This window comes from Falco peregrinus, chromosome 7, assembly GCF_023634155.1.
Source record: "Falco peregrinus isolate bFalPer1 chromosome 7, bFalPer1.pri, whole genome shotgun sequence".
NCBI classification, from domain to species: domain Eukaryota; kingdom Metazoa; phylum Chordata; class Aves; order Falconiformes; family Falconidae; genus Falco; species Falco peregrinus.
Window position 1 is genome coordinate 15,983,648 of NC_073727.1, and position 20,553 is coordinate 16,004,200.

General features: G+C 43.4%; 1 protein-coding gene across 1 annotated transcript in view; it reads left to right on the forward strand.

The window, feature by feature from the left end:
• Positions 1 to 934: 934 nt before the first annotated feature.
• The window catches only part of TFAP2D (transcription factor AP-2 delta), a 49,981-nt gene continuing 30,362 nt past the window's right edge, over positions 935 to 20,553 (forward strand). Inside the window, exons 1-4 of the mRNA XM_013300619.3 lie at positions 935 to 1,950; positions 5,599 to 5,659; positions 17,276 to 17,441; positions 20,219 to 20,337. Coding sequence (XP_013156073.1) covers positions 1,405 to 1,950; positions 5,599 to 5,659; positions 17,276 to 17,441; positions 20,219 to 20,337 — 892 coding nt within the window. The 5' untranslated portion in view covers positions 935 to 1,404. The remainder of the gene's footprint in view (positions 1,951 to 5,598; positions 5,660 to 17,275; positions 17,442 to 20,218; positions 20,338 to 20,553) is intronic.

A 20,553-nucleotide genomic window follows, 5' to 3' on the forward strand; every position in this document is an offset into this window, starting at 1 on the left:
TAAAGAGTGGAGGAAAAAATGTATAAAAATGTTGAAAGAACCTACAGTTCCTTATTAGGCGAAGATACAATATTTATTCCTTGTCTCCTGGGATGAAGCTCCTCTATCTATTGTCCTCCCAGTTCTCAGTGCTGATGCTTAATTTTCAAAACTTCTATATTACCAAGGGACCTACGACATCAGCCAAAGAAATACCCAGCAAGTACAAAATCTGATCCAGGGAGCAGCTTTTGTGCAGAGGGAAAATTTTGTTCCTACAGGTTTTTAAGGAGGTGCATGGAAAAGCGAGAGATCTGATCTATGCAGATACATTGCAAATTCTCTCTGTCTGTAGAGATTTTTTCTAAAAAAATTTGGGGAAATACATGAACTTTGGATTTTTCAAATTTTTCCTTTTTTTTTTTTTTTAATTTGGAGAGGGGAATTTTATCCAGAGGGGTTTTTTTTTCTCTTTTTTTTTTTTTTTTTTTTTCGGAGAACCAAAAAATGTCAACTACCTTTCCAGGTCTCGTCCACGATGCAGAGGTATTTTGTGTGTGTGAGTGTGTGTGTGTGTGTGTGTGTGTGTCTGTGTGTCTGTGCGCGTGTGTGTGGATGTGTGTGTGCCTGTGTGTGCATATGTGTGTGTGTATGTGCCTGTGTGGTTGTTTCCATTTTTTTAAAATCCATATTGGACCGTTACATTTAATTATAATCCGGCTTCAGAGATAACTTAAAGAAGTATAGAGAGAAAATTCGTTATGACATCTGTCGCCAGAAAGGGCAACTCATTACCACGTTTAAAACCGTTGCCAGAACGAAAATCAGAATAATACCCCTAATAATATAATGAAGTGGGAGAAAAATCACCACCAGCTCGCCAGGAATGGGGAGTTCTCACTAAAAAGCAGGACTCTCCTTTCTTTCGAAACGCAGGAAAAAGAGGGGGGGAATTTTGGATCTGATTCGTTATTTTAAAAAGAAAGAAAAATAGGGGTTCAAAAAAAAAAAAAAAGAAGGGAAGGAAGGAAGAAAGGAAGGCGAGCAGGCGGCAAAGCTTTCTCAATGTGTAACGCTGTAACATAGGGACGGGACTTGTGTGTATTCTCGGTAGTTTCCTCTGTTTGATGACTTTTTGTGTGTCAGCCCCAGATATTACAGCTGTGATTAGGAGGTGGATGGAAAGATGAATGGATGGACAGATAGATAGATAGTTTTTATTTCAGCGCGTGGATTCCTTTCGCTTGGCGGTTATAAGGGCAGGCTGGGCTGTTTATGATTTTTTGAACAGACCTTTATGGCACCAGCCCAAGGTAGGAAAGGATCTTTTGTTGCTGGGGTTGCCGCTTGCAGGCTTAGACGCCTCTGCAGGGGGAGAAGCTATGCAGGACAGCGTGCTTGGAAGAACCGTACCCGGGGTTTTCAATGACAAACCTCCAGTTTTGGGGTCTTCTTTTCACTTCTTCCTTTCAGATACGTCATGACGGATCAAACAGTTACCGTTTGATGCAGCTTGGATGCCTGGAGTCTGTGGCCAACTCGACCGTCGCCTATTCCTCCTCATCTCCTCTCACTTACTCTACCACGGGCACCGAGTTCGCCTCCCCGTACTTCTCCACTAACCACCAGTACACCCCACTGCACCACCAGTCCTTCCACTACGAGTTCCAACACAGCCACCCGGCAGTCAACCCCGACGCTTACTCCTTGAACTCTCTCCATCACTCCCAGCAATACTACCAGCAGATCCACCATGGGGAACCCACTGATTTTATCAACCTGCACAATGCGCGGGCGCTCAAGTCCTCTTGCTTGGACGAGCAGAGGAGAGAGCTGGGGTGCTTAGATGCTTACCGCCGCCACGACCTGTCTCTTATGAGCCATGGATCCCAATATGGGATGCATCCAGATCAAAGACTCCTGCCAGGACCAAGCCTCGGGCTTGCAGCCTCGGGAGCAGACGATTTGCAGGTAAATAGCATGCGATCTCCTTTCGAGACACCTTCTCCTCCCCTCCCCCTGCCCCGGTTCCCCCCTCACCCTCCCCACTTTCCTCCGCTCAGAATAGCTCATACAAAGGTGGGAAGATTCATCCAAAATCCGATCCAGAGCCCGTCTCCTCCAGAATAGTAGCAACAAAAAATGTGGGGAGGAAAAAAAAAATGGGCAAAGGCAAGTGGCCTTTCTTGGAAAAAAGAAAAAAAAAAACAAACAAAAAACCAAACAAACAAAAAAAACCCCCCAAACTCGAGCCTGACTTCCCCGCGTGGGTTGTGTCTCCGTGATGGCTGAGGACCGTGGAACCCACCCGGAGATCTTGGGGTGCGTGTGTGCCCGTGCGGGTCCCCGTGTGCCTGCACAGCCCCTTATCCATGTCACACAGACCCTAAATCAAACCAAACCAAACCCAGCTTCTTGCTTTCTCTAAACTTTTCCTTTCTTTCGGCGAACGGAACCGTTTAAACGAACGGACGGAGCAGGGAGGTGTGTTTAGGAAGGGATGGAGTAGGAAAAAAGAAAAAAGACAGGACAGGAGATAAATCTCCTTTCCGACACACATACAAAGGCAAACCTTCCGTTGAACTCCGTGGCATGAGGCAGGGAAGAAAAAACGGGAGCAAACGTTCGTCAGAAATACTCAGTCCGATAAAAATCCCTCGCAATATGCGATCTAGATGTTAATAGGGAGAGAGATACAAGCAGATAACGCTGAATTCATCTATCTATGCGTCTAATCACTCACCCATTCCCCCCTAACCGGCATCTGGACTCATCCAAAAAAAATTATTTTTCTATGTATCCAAACCATCAGCTTTATCCGCTCAAAAATACTTTCCCCCGCACTAAAACTTCACCTCCGGTAAATCGAGCCGGTGGCTGAACTGAAATTTCTTTCCAAAATTACAAACAACGCCCTCCTGTATCTCACACCCATTTCGCAAAGTCCCTTCCAACCAAAAGCAAACCTTCCTTCTCCCGACGAGTGAGGAACTAAAGGCTTCCCGATCAGCGGGGACAGACAAATGGGACCGTATTTACTGTACTTACTTTTCCCCCAAATCTGGCTCCCAGTCATACAAAGCTTTCTATGTTGGTCTTTCTAAAAAAGACGTAGCGGTCAAAGACTCGGGGAAAAAAAATATACCGAAGTTTGTAAAACTAAGAAGGTTTATTTTCTTCCTTTAAAAACAAAACAAACCAACAAAAAAAACCCGCCCAAACCTCTATTGGTAGAGAAGAAAAGAAATCTTTCCCCCCCCCACCCCCCCTTTTTTTTTCTTTTTCCTTTTTTTTTTAAGGAGAAAAGAATCCAACAACCCAACAAGAAAGAATGTTATCTTTTATATCTCTGAGAAGGAAACCCCAACTATTTAAACCTAGCTTTCTGCATTAAAATTCACTATATAATTTTACCCTCTCTGGCCATTTTTTGTTTACATTTTTCACAAGGATCTCCTTATGTTACCCCCCTCAAAAAAAAAAAAAAAGTCTGCCATTCACTGCTCAGCTCAACTAAAACCTATTTACTCCTTTTTATAACCACGTCTGCTGCTGATTTTTTTGTATCTGTACAAATTTTTTTTCTTTGGCAGGCACAAAGCCTTGTATTTTTCAAAAGAGGGGATTAGGAACGTTTGCAAGACAGCAGACAATGCCTAAGTCCCGGGCAAAAAAGCACCATAGTTTATCCAATTTTCGACTTAGTGCCATTCAACTGGTCATTTATGCAATGTCATCCGACCAAACAACATGTTTCCCTTTAAAAAAAAAAAAAAAAAAAAAAAAAAAAGGAGAAGAGGTTGGTTAAGCTGCTAAAGGCACATTCTTTTTTTATTTATTTAAAGAAGAAAAAATCAACAGCTTTTCTTTGGAAAATATTAATTTTTCGATCACACTTCATTCGAAAGTAAAAGACTTAACGCCTTTGTACCTAATCTTTTCTTTATTTTTCCTCCTCCTTCTTTTCCCGAACAGAAGAGGGAGTGTACTGAGGTATCGAAAAGGCTGAGCGGTGACAACTTGAAAATATTAATATTTCTCGTTACGATTTAGATGATTCAGAACAAACTTGGACTCTTGCGAATATCACCTTGGGCTTAGAAAGAAGCGTTTTGCTGGCAAACAGAAATAGGACTGCACACAAATACTTTTAAACCAAAATTGTGGTCTAACCAGTCTTCCCCTTTCTCCTTAGTCTTTCTTTTTAAAACGTTCATCAGCATATGCCTCATTTCAAATGCAACAAATGTAAATATACTTTTCCCTGAACAGAATTTTAAGTGAATGTCCAATAGTTTCGAGGGCGGTTTAAGTCAGCCTAACAGATGCAAACAGTCTTGGAGCTGGAGTGGCATCTTTCAGTGCCCTAAAAAGATTTTCCATGGGCAACAAAGAAAACTGTCACACCTTTTCCCATCACCGCTTTAATTTATGCTCAGTCGCCAAGTTTTTTTCATATTGATTTCATAATCACTTTAAGGCAGAACACTTAAAATAAAAAAGAGCCTTGAAAAGGAAGGTCTTACAGGGCCAGCGCCAATATGGTGAAAGTGGGGGAGAGAGCCAGGACTGTAAAGATTGTTTTGTAAAGTGGGGTTTTTATTATGCACCGACTCTCTCCGCATTTACTTAACTCTTCACGGGCTGTTGAATAGGTTAACACCCTTAAAGGCCTCTTTCATGTCCAATACCTCGTTTGTTTGTAGAGGAAAATGCGTCTTTAACACATTTCCACTGGGCAAAGATTTAGGTTTGGTTTGTTGTGTTTTTTTAACCCCAACATAAGGAAAAACCCAAAGAAAACCCAACCCTTTCAAGTCTTTTATCATTCCAATAAAAATATTTATTAAGGAGGGCGAAGATCCCCAAATAATCAGCCTTGTAACAGGAGAATAAAGAAATGAGATCTCTTCGGATGTGCACCAGAAGCCCCAGGCAGGTTTTTGGATGGTTCTTCACCCCACACTCACACATGGGTGCCTCTGTTTGTGTGTGCGCAAAGATGCATATTCATCCCCACCTATGTGCGGACACACGCATTGTTACAACACCCTTACGACTCTGTGTAGCCGGCAAAGCCCAATAGGTCGTCTGGTGTTTGTGCTCTTTGTCTACTTCCATGAATACTTTGTAAGTCGGTATAGAGGTGTCGGGAAACAGATACATGAATTTAGCTCCGTGTGTGTGTAAATATATATATATATATATATACACACACATAAAATATGCAGCTAAACATGCAAAAATACTACATAAAACTGTATTTTTACCTTTGTGTGTGCAACGGTAGAGTGGGAACACACCTCTCTCAAGAGTACTTGTTTATCTTCTGCCCTGTCATGTAACTGCCGACCTAAAGTCCCTAGTTCAGGAGAAACTCTTATTTAAATGGAAATGAAATTGATAATTATTGTGCATTTGGTGGAGCAGGGGCAGACTGCAGGGTGGCGGTGGGATTTCGCCAGAGTACTGGAGTTCGATGAGAGTCACTGGTTTTCCAGTTCACCTTAACTATTGTTCCTGAGTGAGTCGTGTGACAAAGCAAAAGGTCTGTGGGGTCTCTCTGGGATTCTGTGTCTGATTTTCTTTCTTTCCTGTTTTTTCCCCTCGTTACTTAAGAGCTCAGTGGAGGCCCAGTGTGGACTTGTACTGAACGGGCAAGGAGGTGTGATAAGAAGAGGTAAGAGGTTACAAATACTTGCGTCTATCAGTTTTTGTAAACATAAACCCCTCTCCATTTCTCTCTCTCTTTCTCTCCCTCACTGTTCAGTGCAGTTTGGATTACTGCCGAAATAGTGATAAATTGACGTTTGGCAGAACCACTTTCAAACTAGCTTAGAGCACTTCACATTTCAGAGTCCATTTGCACTTTACAAATGACCTGTTCCTCAGTAGCTCTAGGATGCTCCCGCTGAATCCAGAGCCGCCTTGACTCCTTTTATCATTCCCCGTTTAACCGAGTTGGTCCCTGATAGTTTGAGAAACGTGTTCCCTGGCGCAGGACTGTTAAATCGGCAGTTTGATCTTGTGTGGGGAAAGGAAGGAGCTTTTTTGGAAATGTGCTTTTAGTAGCGCTACAGACCGGTGTGGAACTCTCTTTTGAGTGTCACTTCATTTGATAACCATCTGTCAATGTAAATATCTAACGTCAAAGTTAGAGGAAAGATTTGGAACTCTTGTTAAATAAGCATTTCTTCAGAGTTTGTGAAACCTGAGCGTTCCGGGGAGTTTGTTATTGCTGTCACTTACCCTGAAAGAGAAACAAAAGTCGTCTAAAGGCCTGAGGAACACATTCTTCTTACAAGCTTAAACACATACTTTCCTTTCCAATATAAAACGAATAATGCAGTCGGAGAGAGGACACTTGGTGGCTCAGCCCCTTGGAACTCGCGCTCCTTGACCCGTTACTGCCTTTCTTTAGTCATTCCATCGCCCTGAAAAGCAGATGTTTAAGAGGTGTTTCAGGCGATGCGATCCTACCGGAGCAGCGGGCTGATTTCAACCTAAACAAACTTTACACCGAAACAACAGTGACACGCAGCTGTGGCGGGCTGACCTGGGCGCACAGGCGGTGACATGTACGGGAGGGGAGGTTTGGGGGTGCCCTCTCCCCGCACCTGCTGCAGACCAGGGGGTCCAGCTTAGCTCAGCTCAGCTCAGCTCGGCTCGGCTCGGCAGGGCGGGCGGCAGGAGCGGCGGGGCGGGCGGAGGCGCGGTGGTGCTGAAGGGACAGCTCCCGGCCCCGCCGCGCCGCGCGGCCCCGGCCCCGGCCCCGGCCCCGGCCCCGGCCCCGGCCCCGGCCCCGGCCCCGCCGCGCCGCTCCCCCCGGGGGCGTGCGGGGAAGGCGAGCGGCGGGGCCGGGGGTGTCCACATCTCCGGGCCCCTCCCTGGGCAGCGCTGGGCGGACGCTGCGGAGAGGGCTGGCAGCGCGCCGGGCTGGCCAAGTCCTGCCCGAGTCGTGGTGTCGGTGCCTGCGCCTGCCCAGGGGCTCGTCTCTGGGGTTTCGGTGGGCTCTAGTTATCCCGAGGAAGAAGGGGTAATTCTTTCGGGTTTGATCCCAGAGCTGACCTCCGAGGAGATCGTTAGCTGAGGGAGAGGAGGACCGAGTCCCCATCAGCTGGGGTCTGTGCCTGTGGAGTCTGGCTGCGGCTCTCATTTCCCAGCTGACGGGCGGCTCAAACCTCAGCTCAGCTCAACTCCGGTTTATTCAGCTCTCCAGCTCCTGCTAAGCAGATTCCAATTACCTGTGCAGATGATTGCAGTCAAGACTCTCTTCCTCTCTCTCCCCTTCTCTCTTTTTAAAGCGATCAAATTATTCAAGGATTTAAAGATTGATAGTAAAGGAAATCCAGCATGAAAATGTGAGGGTTTCTCTACCCTGATTTAAGTGTTGAACTACTACTGCACTGCTATCTATCTCCTGGCATATTCAGGGAAGATATCAAAGGCGAGAGGATAAGTTTCAAATGTATATTAAAAATACATAATAAATATTTTGTCCGACTTCAAAAAAAGCGATAGGTGTTAGCAGTAATCAAAACATCCTGCGCCTAAGCGCTATACAGTATCCCATATAAATAAATCACACTTCTTTTCTAGTAATACATCAATAAGAATATATTAACTCGAGAGCGGCTTCCCTAATATTTTAAACATCTCGTGTCAGATTTTTTATTTTATTTTTGTCACTAATATATACACTTTTTTAAAGGTTGGTTTTGAGTGCTTTAGATGCAGCAGCAGGAAGAAAAGGGGCAAAGGAAGGAAAGAAGGAAGGGAGGGAGGGAGGGAAGGAAAGAAGGGAGAAAGGGAGAAAGGAAAAGAAAGAAAAAAAAAGGAAGGAAGGAAAGAGAAAGAAAGAAAGAAAGAAGGGAAAGAAAGAGAAAGAAAGAAGGGAAAGGAAGGGAAGGAAGGAAGGGAAGGAGGGAAGGAAGGAAGGAAGGGAAGGAAGGAAGGAAGGAAGAAAGGAAGGAAGGAAGGAAGGAAGGAAGGAAGGAAGGAAGGAAGGAAGGAAGGAAGGAAGGAAGGAAGGGAAAAGAAAACTTCCCATATACTTTCCCAGAGGAATACAGCGTTCCCTAGTCCTCTCTCAAAAAAAGCAATCTCTAAAGAAAGTGCCATGGTTTGCAGTCCTGGTATTAGTACTGATAAGACTGACAAACATCACAAACTGCTTCCATCTCTGGCTGCCATTGCACATATCAGCTGCCTTCTAGATTGTTTAGTGCAGTGATTTGGTGTTTGCTTTTAATGAGGCTCGGAAAGTAAAAGATTTTTGCAAGGCTTAGGTGCTGGAGAGCTAATTACTAGCTAGAGAAAATATTTGCCACCGAGTCCAGGGCAGAGATCCCCATGCTATCACTTTCAGTTAATGGTGTGCAGGATTTAGCCCGGAGCTTCCCTGCTCTAACCATCAGAACCAATAATCTTTACTTTTCCTACTGCTCCTGTATCGATAGCTTCTCTAGCCTCAGGCACCGGCTTTGATATGTTAATATTTCTGAGTACCAAATTCTGCAGAGATCATATTAATGTTGTACATACAGAGTGGAGCTTTGCCTTAAAGTTGAATATTCAGATCGCTCGTTTCAAAAGAAATCACTTGAAGAAATGAAGCTTCTATTTACAGGAGTCGTCTATGGTTTTTAATCATTAAAAAAATCCCTCCCCTCTTATATTTTCCTATTAATCGTCTCAGGCTTTTATTACATACCCATTCCCTTTTAATTCCTCTCTAGGTTGCCATTTTAAAAGCAGAATAACCTGATTCCTGTTTGATTTTCCTGTCTCTCTTTTACCTTCTCTCTCTCTTTTTAAAATAACCTTTTTCTTTTTTCTTTTCTTTTTTTTTGGGGGGGTGGGGGTGGGGTGGGGGTGGGGGAGGGGCCGGGAATGTCCTTCTTTTTAAAATGCCCTCCAAGCCCCCTTCCACACCCATCCCTTCTCCATCCCTCGGACATGAAGTGTATGCAGGCTTGGTGTCCTCACCTCCACATATTTGGATTAAAAAGACAACACGGTGACATTTGGCCTGCGTCGTTTTATGAAATCGAGATGGCAAACTCCAAAAAAAGCCCTTGTTTCGCTTTGTGATCATCCATCGTTCCTGCCCCAGGCTAATTTCAGAAGCTTAAATACTGCTATCGCCTCTGGGCCATGAAGAGAGAAGGGCCAACCTATCGGCAATAGCTCTTTTTCGATTGCCCTTGGCAACATAAAATACAAACTACTTTGAATCAAAACATTTTTGGGGAATTAATATGATCTGAACTCTGCACGTTTTAAGAGATCTTGAGTTTGTCAAATCGCTTAGAGGTGACTGACATCCGAATGCATTAGTGCCTAGCTAGGAACAACCCTCAGATCTTATTTGATTAAAAAAAAAAAATAAAAAGAAAGAAAAATAAGAAGGAAAAAAAAAAGAAAGAAAGTAAAAAACACCCTCTTCTTAAAAGCTCAACCATCAGTCACCATAAAGTCTACCAATAAAATCCGGGGAAAGGCGCTCCCCTTTTTCGCCCGTGCCTTTTATGTACTTAGTGGTGGTATCACCTCTTATTTGAAAGGCACTCGCTGAGCCTTGATCCTCTCCCCCATTCTAATTTTACTTTTGGACACTCCAAACTACCGCCTAATGACTCAGTCATTAAGGACGAGACTTTGGGCAGAGATTGGAGAAGGCGGGTGAGGGCAGGGGCTGAGGGCTTTGCGCCTCTCCCCAGGCGAATCTTCTCCCCTGTTACTTTGTGTGTAGATGAAAGGGAAAAAATTAGGGTGCTGGCGTGTCACCCCACCCCACCACCACCGCGGGCTCCTCCAGGCATCCCGGGATGCAGGAACGGGCAGAGGGGCCATCCCCTTCACCTTGCTATCCCCTGCTCTGCCAAACTGACTGGAGTTACCTGGCCAGTTACCTGGCCTGACTGGAGTTACCTGCCAGAGTGACCTCGCAGGGTGACTGAGGACCCCCTGGCCTCCCCCGACGCCCTCCGGCCCTGCCCCCTGCCGCGGGGGAGGGGAGGGGCAGGGCAGCTCTCCTTCCCGCTGGGCAGCGCCGGGCGGTCCCGGGGCGGTGGCCGGGGGTCCCCGCGCTCCAGCCATCTCCCCGTGCCCGGCCGGGAGCCCACCGAGAGCAGGGCAGCTCCCCTCCTCGTCTTCCCTTTGTTGTCCTCTTCCCTTCCTTCGCCCGGCTCTTCTGAACCTTACAAGAGCCTCGGGACTCTTGTAATAGCCCGTCATTGTGTTCCGATCCTAATGCACTGTCATTAGCACTGTTGTCTTTTTTCTTTTCTATTCCAAGGGCCAATTTAAATCGCATTAAAACCCTAAATAGCTGGCTTAATTAATGGCTCTCGCGGTTCCAGCTGAGATAATCTCCAGCCGACTAAAGCCAAATCGGTCGGCGACTTTCAGGGGGCCGGAGTTGGTGCTGGGGAAGGGGCCGGAGGGGGCTGAGCAGCCGCCCAGAGCGGGCTCTGCCGGGCACCGAGCGCGCCGCCGGGCCGGGGGGGGGGGGGCGCGGAGCGGAGCCGCCCCCCGGGTCCTGCACCAGCCAGACCTTTGGGAGAAGTTTGGGGAAGAGACGTGAGATTGAGGGTTAGGCTGCTTTTAGTTTGGTTTTGTTGTTTTTTTTTTTTAATGGGTTTTGGGTTGGTTGGTTGTTTTGCCTTGTTGAGCTGCAAAGGGATGTTCCAGGCTTGGGCATAGAGAGGCGATGGAAAGCTCCTGGGTGGGGATCTCACCCACTTTGGGGGTCTGTGCTGCTCCCCTCTCCTGCTGGGGTAGAGGTTGTGTACGCTGTGTTTTTCTTTGCTCCGTTCCGAGCTGTGGGTTGTCGTGACCCACACAGTCCCAGCTTGGCCTGCCTCAGTGTCGATTTCAGAGCCATGCACACCACACCGAGCAGTTCCTGGCACCCCGCAAACTCAGGCACGCACGCAGGGAGCAAAGTGTGTGGAAGCACAACACAAGTGGGCACCTGACACGCACACACCACACGCAACCTGCCAGTGCCTCCTGCGACGAGCACAGCTCCCCCACGCTCAACACCATTTCCTCGGCCCCATGCAGACCCCACTCGTGGGACACCAGGGGCAGAGCCTCAGCCCCTCATCCCTCCTTTGCACACACAACCCACACCATGCACAGCCTGCTCAAGCCTTCGTCCTGCAGCCCCACAAGTTCACCTACACCACACAGTAATTTTTCCAAACGCTGGCTCAGGGAGGGCCCAGTAAAGGGATTCAAAAGTGATGAGTTCTTATGGCTTGTGCATAGGAAAGAGAAAAGCAGTAGGTTTATTTTCTTTTGGCTCTGTTTTGGGTCCTATCCTTCACCCCAGGAACTGTACAAGTGCTCCTGTGCTTCTGTCGGTACCGTCTCAGTCACAGAGGGCTGGTCCTGGGTGCCTGAGATTTAACATCCTTTTGCAAGTTCATATAGACTTTAAAGCTGAATTCCTGTAACAACCCCCCTTGTTTATGCTATTCTGTTTCCCACCATAATACCTGGCTTCTCCCCAGTTATTTTTTTAACACTGCTTACGCTTAAAACCCTTAACACTCTTACTAGCCTTATAAACGTCATGTAGGTAAGAGACTGGTCTTAAAAACAGCTAACCATCCCCTCAGTCCTGTTGAATTTTCTGGTTAATATTATAAGCAAACAAACAAACAAACATGTTTTGTGCATGCAGGCATGATTTTGTTTTCTTAGCATGAATGTTGTAGTGAGGGATATTATCTCAGAATTACATTCATGGAACGAGCTGGTTTACAAGACTACATACATGATGCTAAGTTTTTTAACTTAAGAAAAACCGTAACAATAAGTGATAAACAAAGCAGCACTTACATTTTTCCTGACAAATATTGATGAGTTTTAGAATTTTGAACATTTAGCTCCAGAGACTGATGAATGGGTCAAGTGAGAATAATTTGGAGAATATTTTAAATTGCTTATTGACTTTTTGGAACAGAACACAGGATTAAATAGTACTAAATAAACTCTATACAGTTCACTGCTTGCTTAGATTTGCTACTTACTAGGGGGAAAAAAAGCTAAGGAGAAGCAGATTTTCATTTTTTAATTTTGTAATGTACTGTAAACTTGCCAGAATTTCAGAACAGAACAGAAAATATACTATAAGCTGAAGACTCCCACTAACAACACCTGTAGATATAAATAATAGACTAATAAAAAGCATAGCATGTTATTAATATTTTATGTAAGATTAATCTGTAGGCACTCAGGCGTGCTTATACTTAATAATGTACACAAGCACACAAACATGTAAATCCTGAAAAACAAAATAAACAGTACTTCTGCACTGTTGTCACAGTATTTCTGCACTGTTGTCACCAGTTTATTATGATGTTTCTTTCCATAAGTGCATTATATTTATGGATGAATATCTTGAAAGGGATTACCTTATCTTGAATGAACGTAAAATACCCATCATATTGCAGCTGTTATGATTAACAAATAAGAAATGACCATGCAGAGTGTAAGGGTGTGTGTATCTATACAAAATTAGAGACCTGCATTAAAAAAAATGTTTGTACTTAAAGTGTAAAAATCATTCATTGATGTCAACAGATATTTGTCTTTCTCATGCCTAATGAAGCAATAACATTACTTATGAGAAGCATAAAATATGTAAGAATACGGATTTTGTCAATGAAAAGATGCACAAATATTTAACTCTGAGTGCATCAGAGAGACTTACATTTCAGCAGGTGCCCAAGCACATAACTAAATCAGAATAAATCATTGCACTCCAGCCACCCTATTGTCCTCTTCATCTATACAAAGAGAAACCTACAATCAAAACAGACCAAGCTTTTTTCACATCATGTGTTATTGGGATTTTCATTGTGTTGACAAGACTGTTGAGTTAGAGTATGGCTCTGTTGTTCTTGCTGCTGTCATCTACACAACCCATCATCAGCTTGTGTTGGCATTTTGTACTGACTTGTGCTATTTGATGGGGAGACAGAAATAAGGAAGAGGAAACACTCTCTCCATGTTTGCTGTAACTACCTTTCTCAGTATCACATGGCCTAACTTTTGTTCATTCTAGGCTTGGGAAACAAAGCAAAAGCACAGTTCACACAAAGGAGTATGTTGTGATGAGCATGAAGCAGTCAGAGGGAAAAGGATTGGGTCCCAAAAGTAAGCTAGCAAAAATGAAAATAGTCTTTCATTATACCTCTCCTTCAGACCACTTGACAATAATCATAGAATAGAAAAGGTTGATAGAATAGTTTGGGTTGGAAGGGACCTTTAAAGGTCATCTGGTCCAACCCCCTGCAATGAGCAGGGACACCTTCAGCTAGATGAGGTTATATATAACCTCCTGAGGTGACTTGGTGGCTGGGGCAATACAGTATACAGCAGCATTGGGTCCTGGGTCTTTCGCCCAAGTGTGGTCTGCTGCACAAAGTATATCTCTTCCTCACCCATCTTTTTCCTTTTGAACAATCATATTTGTTGAAACCAACATGAAGGTAACAGATCAGAGGGTAGGACTCTGTCATGAAGAAAGAAGCAATTGAATAGAGTTGAATGAAAGAGAAGCCCTGAAGAAGGGTTTGTGTGCCTCAAATCTTCCCTTCTTTCTTTCCCTTTTTTTTTTTTTCCCCTAATCTATCAGTTGCACTATAAAAGATTTTTCGCCTTTGTCTAAATCTTGCTTGCTTGTGTCTTTAGACCTCTGTGGCTGTAAGAGTGCAACAATCACCATTTACAGTCATCTCTAACACAGTACCTTATGGCAACAGATGATGTCAGGCCAGACCACGTAATCACTTCCCTGTGGGTATAAACAGTTGTCCTAAAAACAGTCTTTTTAATATTCACAGGCCCATTTCATGTGGTACTCGAAGCACAAAATTGCTGAGGCAATCTGCTGGATGATCCAGCCAGCTATCTCCCCTTCTGCCTGCTCTCCTTTTCTTTCTCCTAGCCTTGCAGTAGGACCAGTGGTGTGGGTAACCAGCCAGGGAGCAATGGCCACAGTTTTTCCATCTTTATGTGCACTGGTGGGCACATTACTTTGCAGTGGCTATGTGTGTGGCTCTTCATCTGATGAGCTGATGGGGTCTTATGTACCAGAAGCTAGTCTGTAAAGATCGCTAAAACAAGTAAAAGCTGCTAAGAGGAGTAGAGATCTCCAGGCTGGACTGCTAGACTCATGAAAGGCATTATTTCCATTCTATTTTTGAGGGTATTTTGTCCTGCTTGTTCAGCTGGTATCTGTTAGCATCCCACCTCTCAAACACCCTGTTTCGACAAGGCTGGCTTGGCAATTGAGCAAGGACTGGCATTTCCAACAGCACCTACAGTGGTGTTGGGTGGACAGGAAAGAAAAGATCATTGTTGCCACTGTTGTTTAGCGCAACTTAAAACATACCTTGCCCTCTCCCCATTGAGATGCACTTCTTCACAAATCATTTGTCTGCTCCAACGCATGATCAGAACACTGGGGAAGGAACACACTAAAAAGTGTGTGTTTGGCAAGAAACCTAACCCTTCATCTTCCAGTGTGGTTGCATTTACCCTTTCCTTTCTCTTCCCAGCAGCCCTCCCTTTGCTTACTGTCATGCCTTTTTCTGTTTACCACCTGGTGTAAAGGTCAGGACTTCATCCATCTCTTCTTCGAGGTGGTGTTTATGGTAAGAGAGCCGTGCCTTCAAAACTGCACACAGTTTGTGACAAAGACATAGCTTCATCTAGAAAGCACCACACCGCTCTCTGTTGCTGTGTCAATGAATAATTAATATGGTGAAGTAATTATATGCAACAGATTTTACCTTCTTGTAATTTGCAACTTGTTCTCCATGATTCTGGAAAGCAAATTACTTAGGCTTGTTGTTTTCTTTTACTTTTAACCCATACCTGGTTTACCTAGAATTGCTTTCTTTAAGATCAGGTTGCATAGGCGTGATGTTTTAAAATATTGTAGAGGGTAAACAGTCTTCTATTTGATAGTAATGAGAAGTGTTCCAGTAAATTCTGGTTAGGGTAGGAGCAGCTGCAGGGTAACAGGTTTTTGGATTAAAGGAACAATTATTTATCTGGCATAAATGGTGCACATACTGGCTTAACCTGGCAAGAAGATACACTTTAATATGACACTGATTTCTGTACAGTCTCGCTCATTATAAAATTTACAGACTTATTGAAGTAAATAAATATGTACACATTGCTACTGTTTTCTCGAGACGTGTGTATGTACACGTGTGCATATGTACTGCGTGGCAGAAGATGCCAAACAAACAAATCTACTCAGTGCTAACACTCTTCACAAATGTACCTGACAGACCAGAAGTTTGAAAATGTTGATTGAAAATATTTATAGGTTTCTTCACAGCCTTGCCTCAGATATGAAGAAAAAAAACCCCACCACCAAACAAACAACAAACCCAAACACCAAAACAACAAAAAACCAAGAACATTTTAGGCATGTGGCACCAGACTTCTGCATTTGAGCATATGAGCTCATGAACTGTAGCTTTGAGTTGTGCAAAAATGTGCATAAGTGCCCTTGATGTGTATATACGTTTGGCGATGCACGGTTTGCCTCTATATTCTGTCTGAGATGTGGACACTAATAACTATCCTGTAACATAATTAGAAAAGGAATAAAATACCCTGCTGTACTGAGTCAGGATCTCACCCATCTGGGATTTATACCAAGAGATGTTATTTTCTGGTGTTGCTGTCAGCACAAATGTTTAAATATACCTTCAAGAGCTGAAATATTTGGAAAGAAATTCTGTTTGCCTTATGCAAGCAAGCAATAGTCTGCCTTTAAGTTTCGTCCTTCAGTTATATTCCTCTGTCTCTGCTAAAACTGGAACACACATAGTCACCTTAATTTTAAGAAGGTTTACATGTGGAAGAAAATAAAGGTGTTAAGATCTTGCCTAAAGTGAACTATTGTTTTCTATTCCATTCTATTCTGTTCCATTCCATTCCATTCTATTCTATTCACACTACAGAATTTAGATTGCAAACTAAAATTTTTAAGCATAATGAAGTGAGCTCTTGCAGTGCAAAAAAGATGGGGTTTTGTGCAAAAAAATAAGGTGTTTGCAGGAAAGAAGAAATTCTGGTAGCCTAAAAAATACAGTATCTTTCTTTTAAGCTTGAATGATGAGCACAGTTTCATTCTGCTCTAAGAAGGTCTTTGTATCATCATCCTCACATAAATCATCTGAACTCCTTCTAGTAGTAGTGCATTGAATTCTATGATATTTATATCACTGTCATATGCAGCTCATTCTTTTTTCTCATATATCCCTCAGGGAAGAATTGTGCATGCAGTGGTAAGATTTATTTCTTCCACAGAGATTTTTATTGTAGTCAGGTTGGAGAAGGCAGGTCAAGGAAAAGTGTTTTGCACTTGGTGATTAAATATGTGTTAGTCCTCAGGATGTTTGGTTGGCTGTTTTTTTGCCCTGGGAGTTTGTTCTATCCTCTTGGATCAGTTGCAGAGAAAGTTTTCTCTCTTGCTCTCTCTCATATTAACTTTAAGTTAAAAGCTCGATTTTGCCTGAGGAGGTATTGATCACAGGCTTCATTGAAAGATTTGGTCATCATTCAGCAGTTTTAGACCCAGGCCAAGTAATCGCCATTTTCAATAAATAATTCTAGAACTAACCTGAGATAAACTGATGTAGCTCAATAGATTTCAATCATTCATATCAGCTGAGGATTTGACCTAACTTTAGAAGGAGTATACGAGGGTTCAAAGGTGTGGAAAGCCGTTCTAGCTGCAAATCTCTGCAAACCTATAGTGCCGGTGCATCTTTGTAATCCTAAACACTGCTATGAGAGTTAAAATGAACATTTCTTGGCAGGGCCAACATCCTACATTTTTCCCCAACTGCATTTTTAAAATTGTGAATGATACCTGAATCCGATTCAATCTTATGTTGTTAATCATACTCAGTACAAGAGTCTTGCAATGATATTATGTAATTTCTGCTGAGCATAAAATCAAATTATATCAAAGAGCCATAATGATCTAATTTGACTATAAAGCTTATGAGATCTAATAACTCACTTTTCCCAGGCTGAAATTTTGATGCATTCATCTTCTCAAAGCAACAATGTGATACAATGTAAAAAAAAAAAAAAAAACAACAAACAACACACCCCTAAAAAAGCCCCAAACCCTAACAAAAACAATAACAAAACCAGCCCCAAGTGAACAACAGAATTTTTCTTCATGACTGAGCTTGTCAAAACAAGAGGTTTTCCCCAGCCTAAATCATCTGTTGTTTTGTAGGTGGCACCTGTGTTGTTAACCCCACCGACCTGTTCTGCTCTGTTCCTGGCCGCTTATCCCTACTCAGCTCCACTTCCAAGTACAAAGTGACCATTGCAGAGGTGAAGAGGCGCCTTTCACCACCAGAATGCCTCAATGCTTCCCTCTTAGGAGGTATTTTGAGAAGGTAAGTTGAAGGTGAGAATAACAAGTCCTAGAAAGTGCTGTAATTTCTGTAATTGGGTTTTCTACAAATAGGTTTTGTTCCCTTTCCTTACTTGGATAGGTGGTCACCATGTGGGAAAACAGGAGATGGACTGGGGGTGAAAACTATTTCTAGGGAAATTTTCAATAAATACAAAAAATGAAGACTGTGTTGATGTTTTTCACAGAAGGTTTGCATTTTTCAGTGAACTCATTCATTTTTTTTACCCTCTCAGTTCATTTATTCATCGGAGACTGATAAGTGTTGCTTTGCTTTGTTTTGAATGTATTTTTTTTTTTAAAAAAAAAACAAACAAAAACCCAACCAAAACAGGAAAAGCCCTTAATGTGCAGAAAATTTCACCAGAGCTACAAATCTTACTTCTTCTTGAGAAACTATTTAAAAGTAAATTGTTTTACCGAATGTATTTACAGCCCTCGCTCAATAGAAAACTAAACCATGGAGCGCAGGGATGCCTTTTTCTTCCTTTCTCCTCCGCATGCCTTTTGAGTACAGAAAAGACAGAATATGCTGATTTTATTGCTCTCCTTATCCTATGAGATACTGGAGGGAAGTAATTAGGTACAGTTTTGCCTCTGACCCTTCACAGACCAGAGCAGCCACCTCCAGAGAGCCACAGCAGAAAGGAGGGAAGAGGCAGTCTGTGTCCCACCTTGCAAGTGGAGAACAAGGAGGCGGCTGTAATTCAGCCAGGCATATGTAAGTCGCAATGTCCCTGAGGCATCAGCTTAGATGGCACAAGCTACTTGAATGCCCTTTGATCAAAACTAGCTGGAAAGTCATGGGCTATTGCATTGCTGTCACTGAAGGCCACACTGATCCTCCTGCTTATACTGAAAGTCGTTTTAACCAGCTTGCGATATTCTAAGTTATGTAGTACTCCAAGAGCTGTCTCAAGCCATCTTGCAGAGTACTGACTACAGATCATCAAATCTTAAAATTGTTTCAGGGGCATGAGCCCCATTTAACTACCTCTATAGGCACTGACATCCAAAATCTACATCCCCCCAAATTTTCTTCCATTATTGCTTCACCCTGCAGAGGCCTTCAGCTAATAGTCAGAGGAATATATGCTTTAAATACTTATACCACAGACTTCAACACTAGTGCAAGCTATGAAGAATGCAAGGGCATCAGCCCGATCACGGAGGCCAATTTCTTTCTTCTGTTAAAATGCTAGAATAATCCCCATCGATTTTTGGCCCAGACCAAGTATCACTCTTTCAAATCAACCCTGGGCACGGTTCAGGAGTTAGCAAAAGCCAGGGACTGGTCCCAGCCAGCAGCCTGGCTACGCTAATTCTGCTTTACAAAGCAGAGAGTGTAAATGAATAGATTTGGTCAGGCTATACCTGTTGGTGTGGCAACTAGAGAAAAGACTCAAATGTTCTGTAGTTGACCAGCAGAGATGTAGCAAAACTAAATCCCATTCACGGTTTGCCAGAGCCCTGGCAGGGTGGTTTTGCACCCTGTCAGCAGTCACTGTCTAGGTGTTTTCCCAACTAGCTTTTCTTCAGAATAAAGTGTTCTCAGAAGCCATTTCCTGATGTACAACATGGCCAAAGTTGTGGTATCTCTCACTGTGTAAAACCGGTTATCCAAATGGTGGTATTCCAAGTTTGATTCCTTCCTCGGCCTGAAGGAACTTGAACCTGCACCTCAGAACACCCAGTTAAGCATGCTTAATAGTCATAATAGCTTAATAATTCTAAGATGAGAGCTCCTCAACCTCCATTGGGGTTAATTAAATATTTGTTGAACAAAAGCAAATGTGTAATTGTAGTGATGGCTTTATCACTTAATGACCAGGTCATTCATTTGAGATGGGAGAGATCTGGGTTGCAGTCACTGTTTGATGTTTAAGCATTTTAACACCAGTAATTCCCTGCCAGCTGGCTGCTGCATGTGCCTAAAGGACACAGGTTAAAATTCCCTCAGGCTGAGGAAGAAATTGAACCTGCATCTTCTGTGTAAGTGGGCATGTCTCAGATATTTCAAACGCTGAGACACTGCAGAAAAGCAGGTGTGGGATGCACCAGGAACCATTTTCTGAGAGCAAAGTAATGTAGGCATTTGGGATAGGGGCGTGGGTAACCAGCAATGGCTGGGATTTTGGCTTCAGCATTTCCTATTGCCTTATCCTTCTTCCTTGCAAGTACTGGGCTTCGTAGCCTACATTTCTAAGTACCCAGGTCTCCACATAAATCATAGAGGGATCGCTAGAGCTGAGTTCCATGTAGACATCTACATTTGAGTAGCTACCGGGCTTCCTCCTATAGCCAGGTGGGATAGATGGCTAAAGCCCTTTCTTTCTAGATATCTGTTTAATTGTGCTAGAAGTGCATGTTTCTCTCTTGATTGTCTTTGGAGCTTGGGGTGGTTAAATCAGATATAAGCGACTGCACTGTTAGTATTTATATTCAGTCATTGCAATCCCAGGCTCTGTGCCCAATTCAGGACCACAGGTTCCACTAGGTGGAAAGCTGTCTGAGGATCTGATGCCCCTGTGAAGGCATTGTAATGTCTAACATTGTCAAAGGACCAACACGAAAGACTTGTACAAGGCGAGCAGGATGTTCAGAGTACAGCTCTGCAAGATTTTCCATTGTTGACATTAGTGCAGGCATTACCCCACACATTTGTCACTAACCTGTATACAATTTCTAGGCATCGATTAACATGGGGAAAAAGTGCAGAATAAAGACAAGTTTCTCTCTCCTACTGTTCTCTCACAATAGAGCAAAATCCAAGAATGGAGGACGCTGCTTGCGAGAAAAATTAGACAGACTGGGACTGAATTTGCCTGCAGGAAGAAGAAAAGCAGCAAATGTCACACTCTTGACTTCTTTGGTAGAAGGTAGGGTTTATAATATTGCAATATAATATAAACATAATTAAAATGTTTCCTTGTATGCAACACTTTTTGGCCAGTGTTAAATATCATAACCTGTATTTTGTACAAAGAGGAGAACTGGTGTGCCTAAAGCCACAGACAGAATGAGTGGCAAAATGGAAGTTCACTCTGAGACGTCTTGGCTCCCAGCAAGTGATTTGGTCCTGAAGTTTCCTCAGC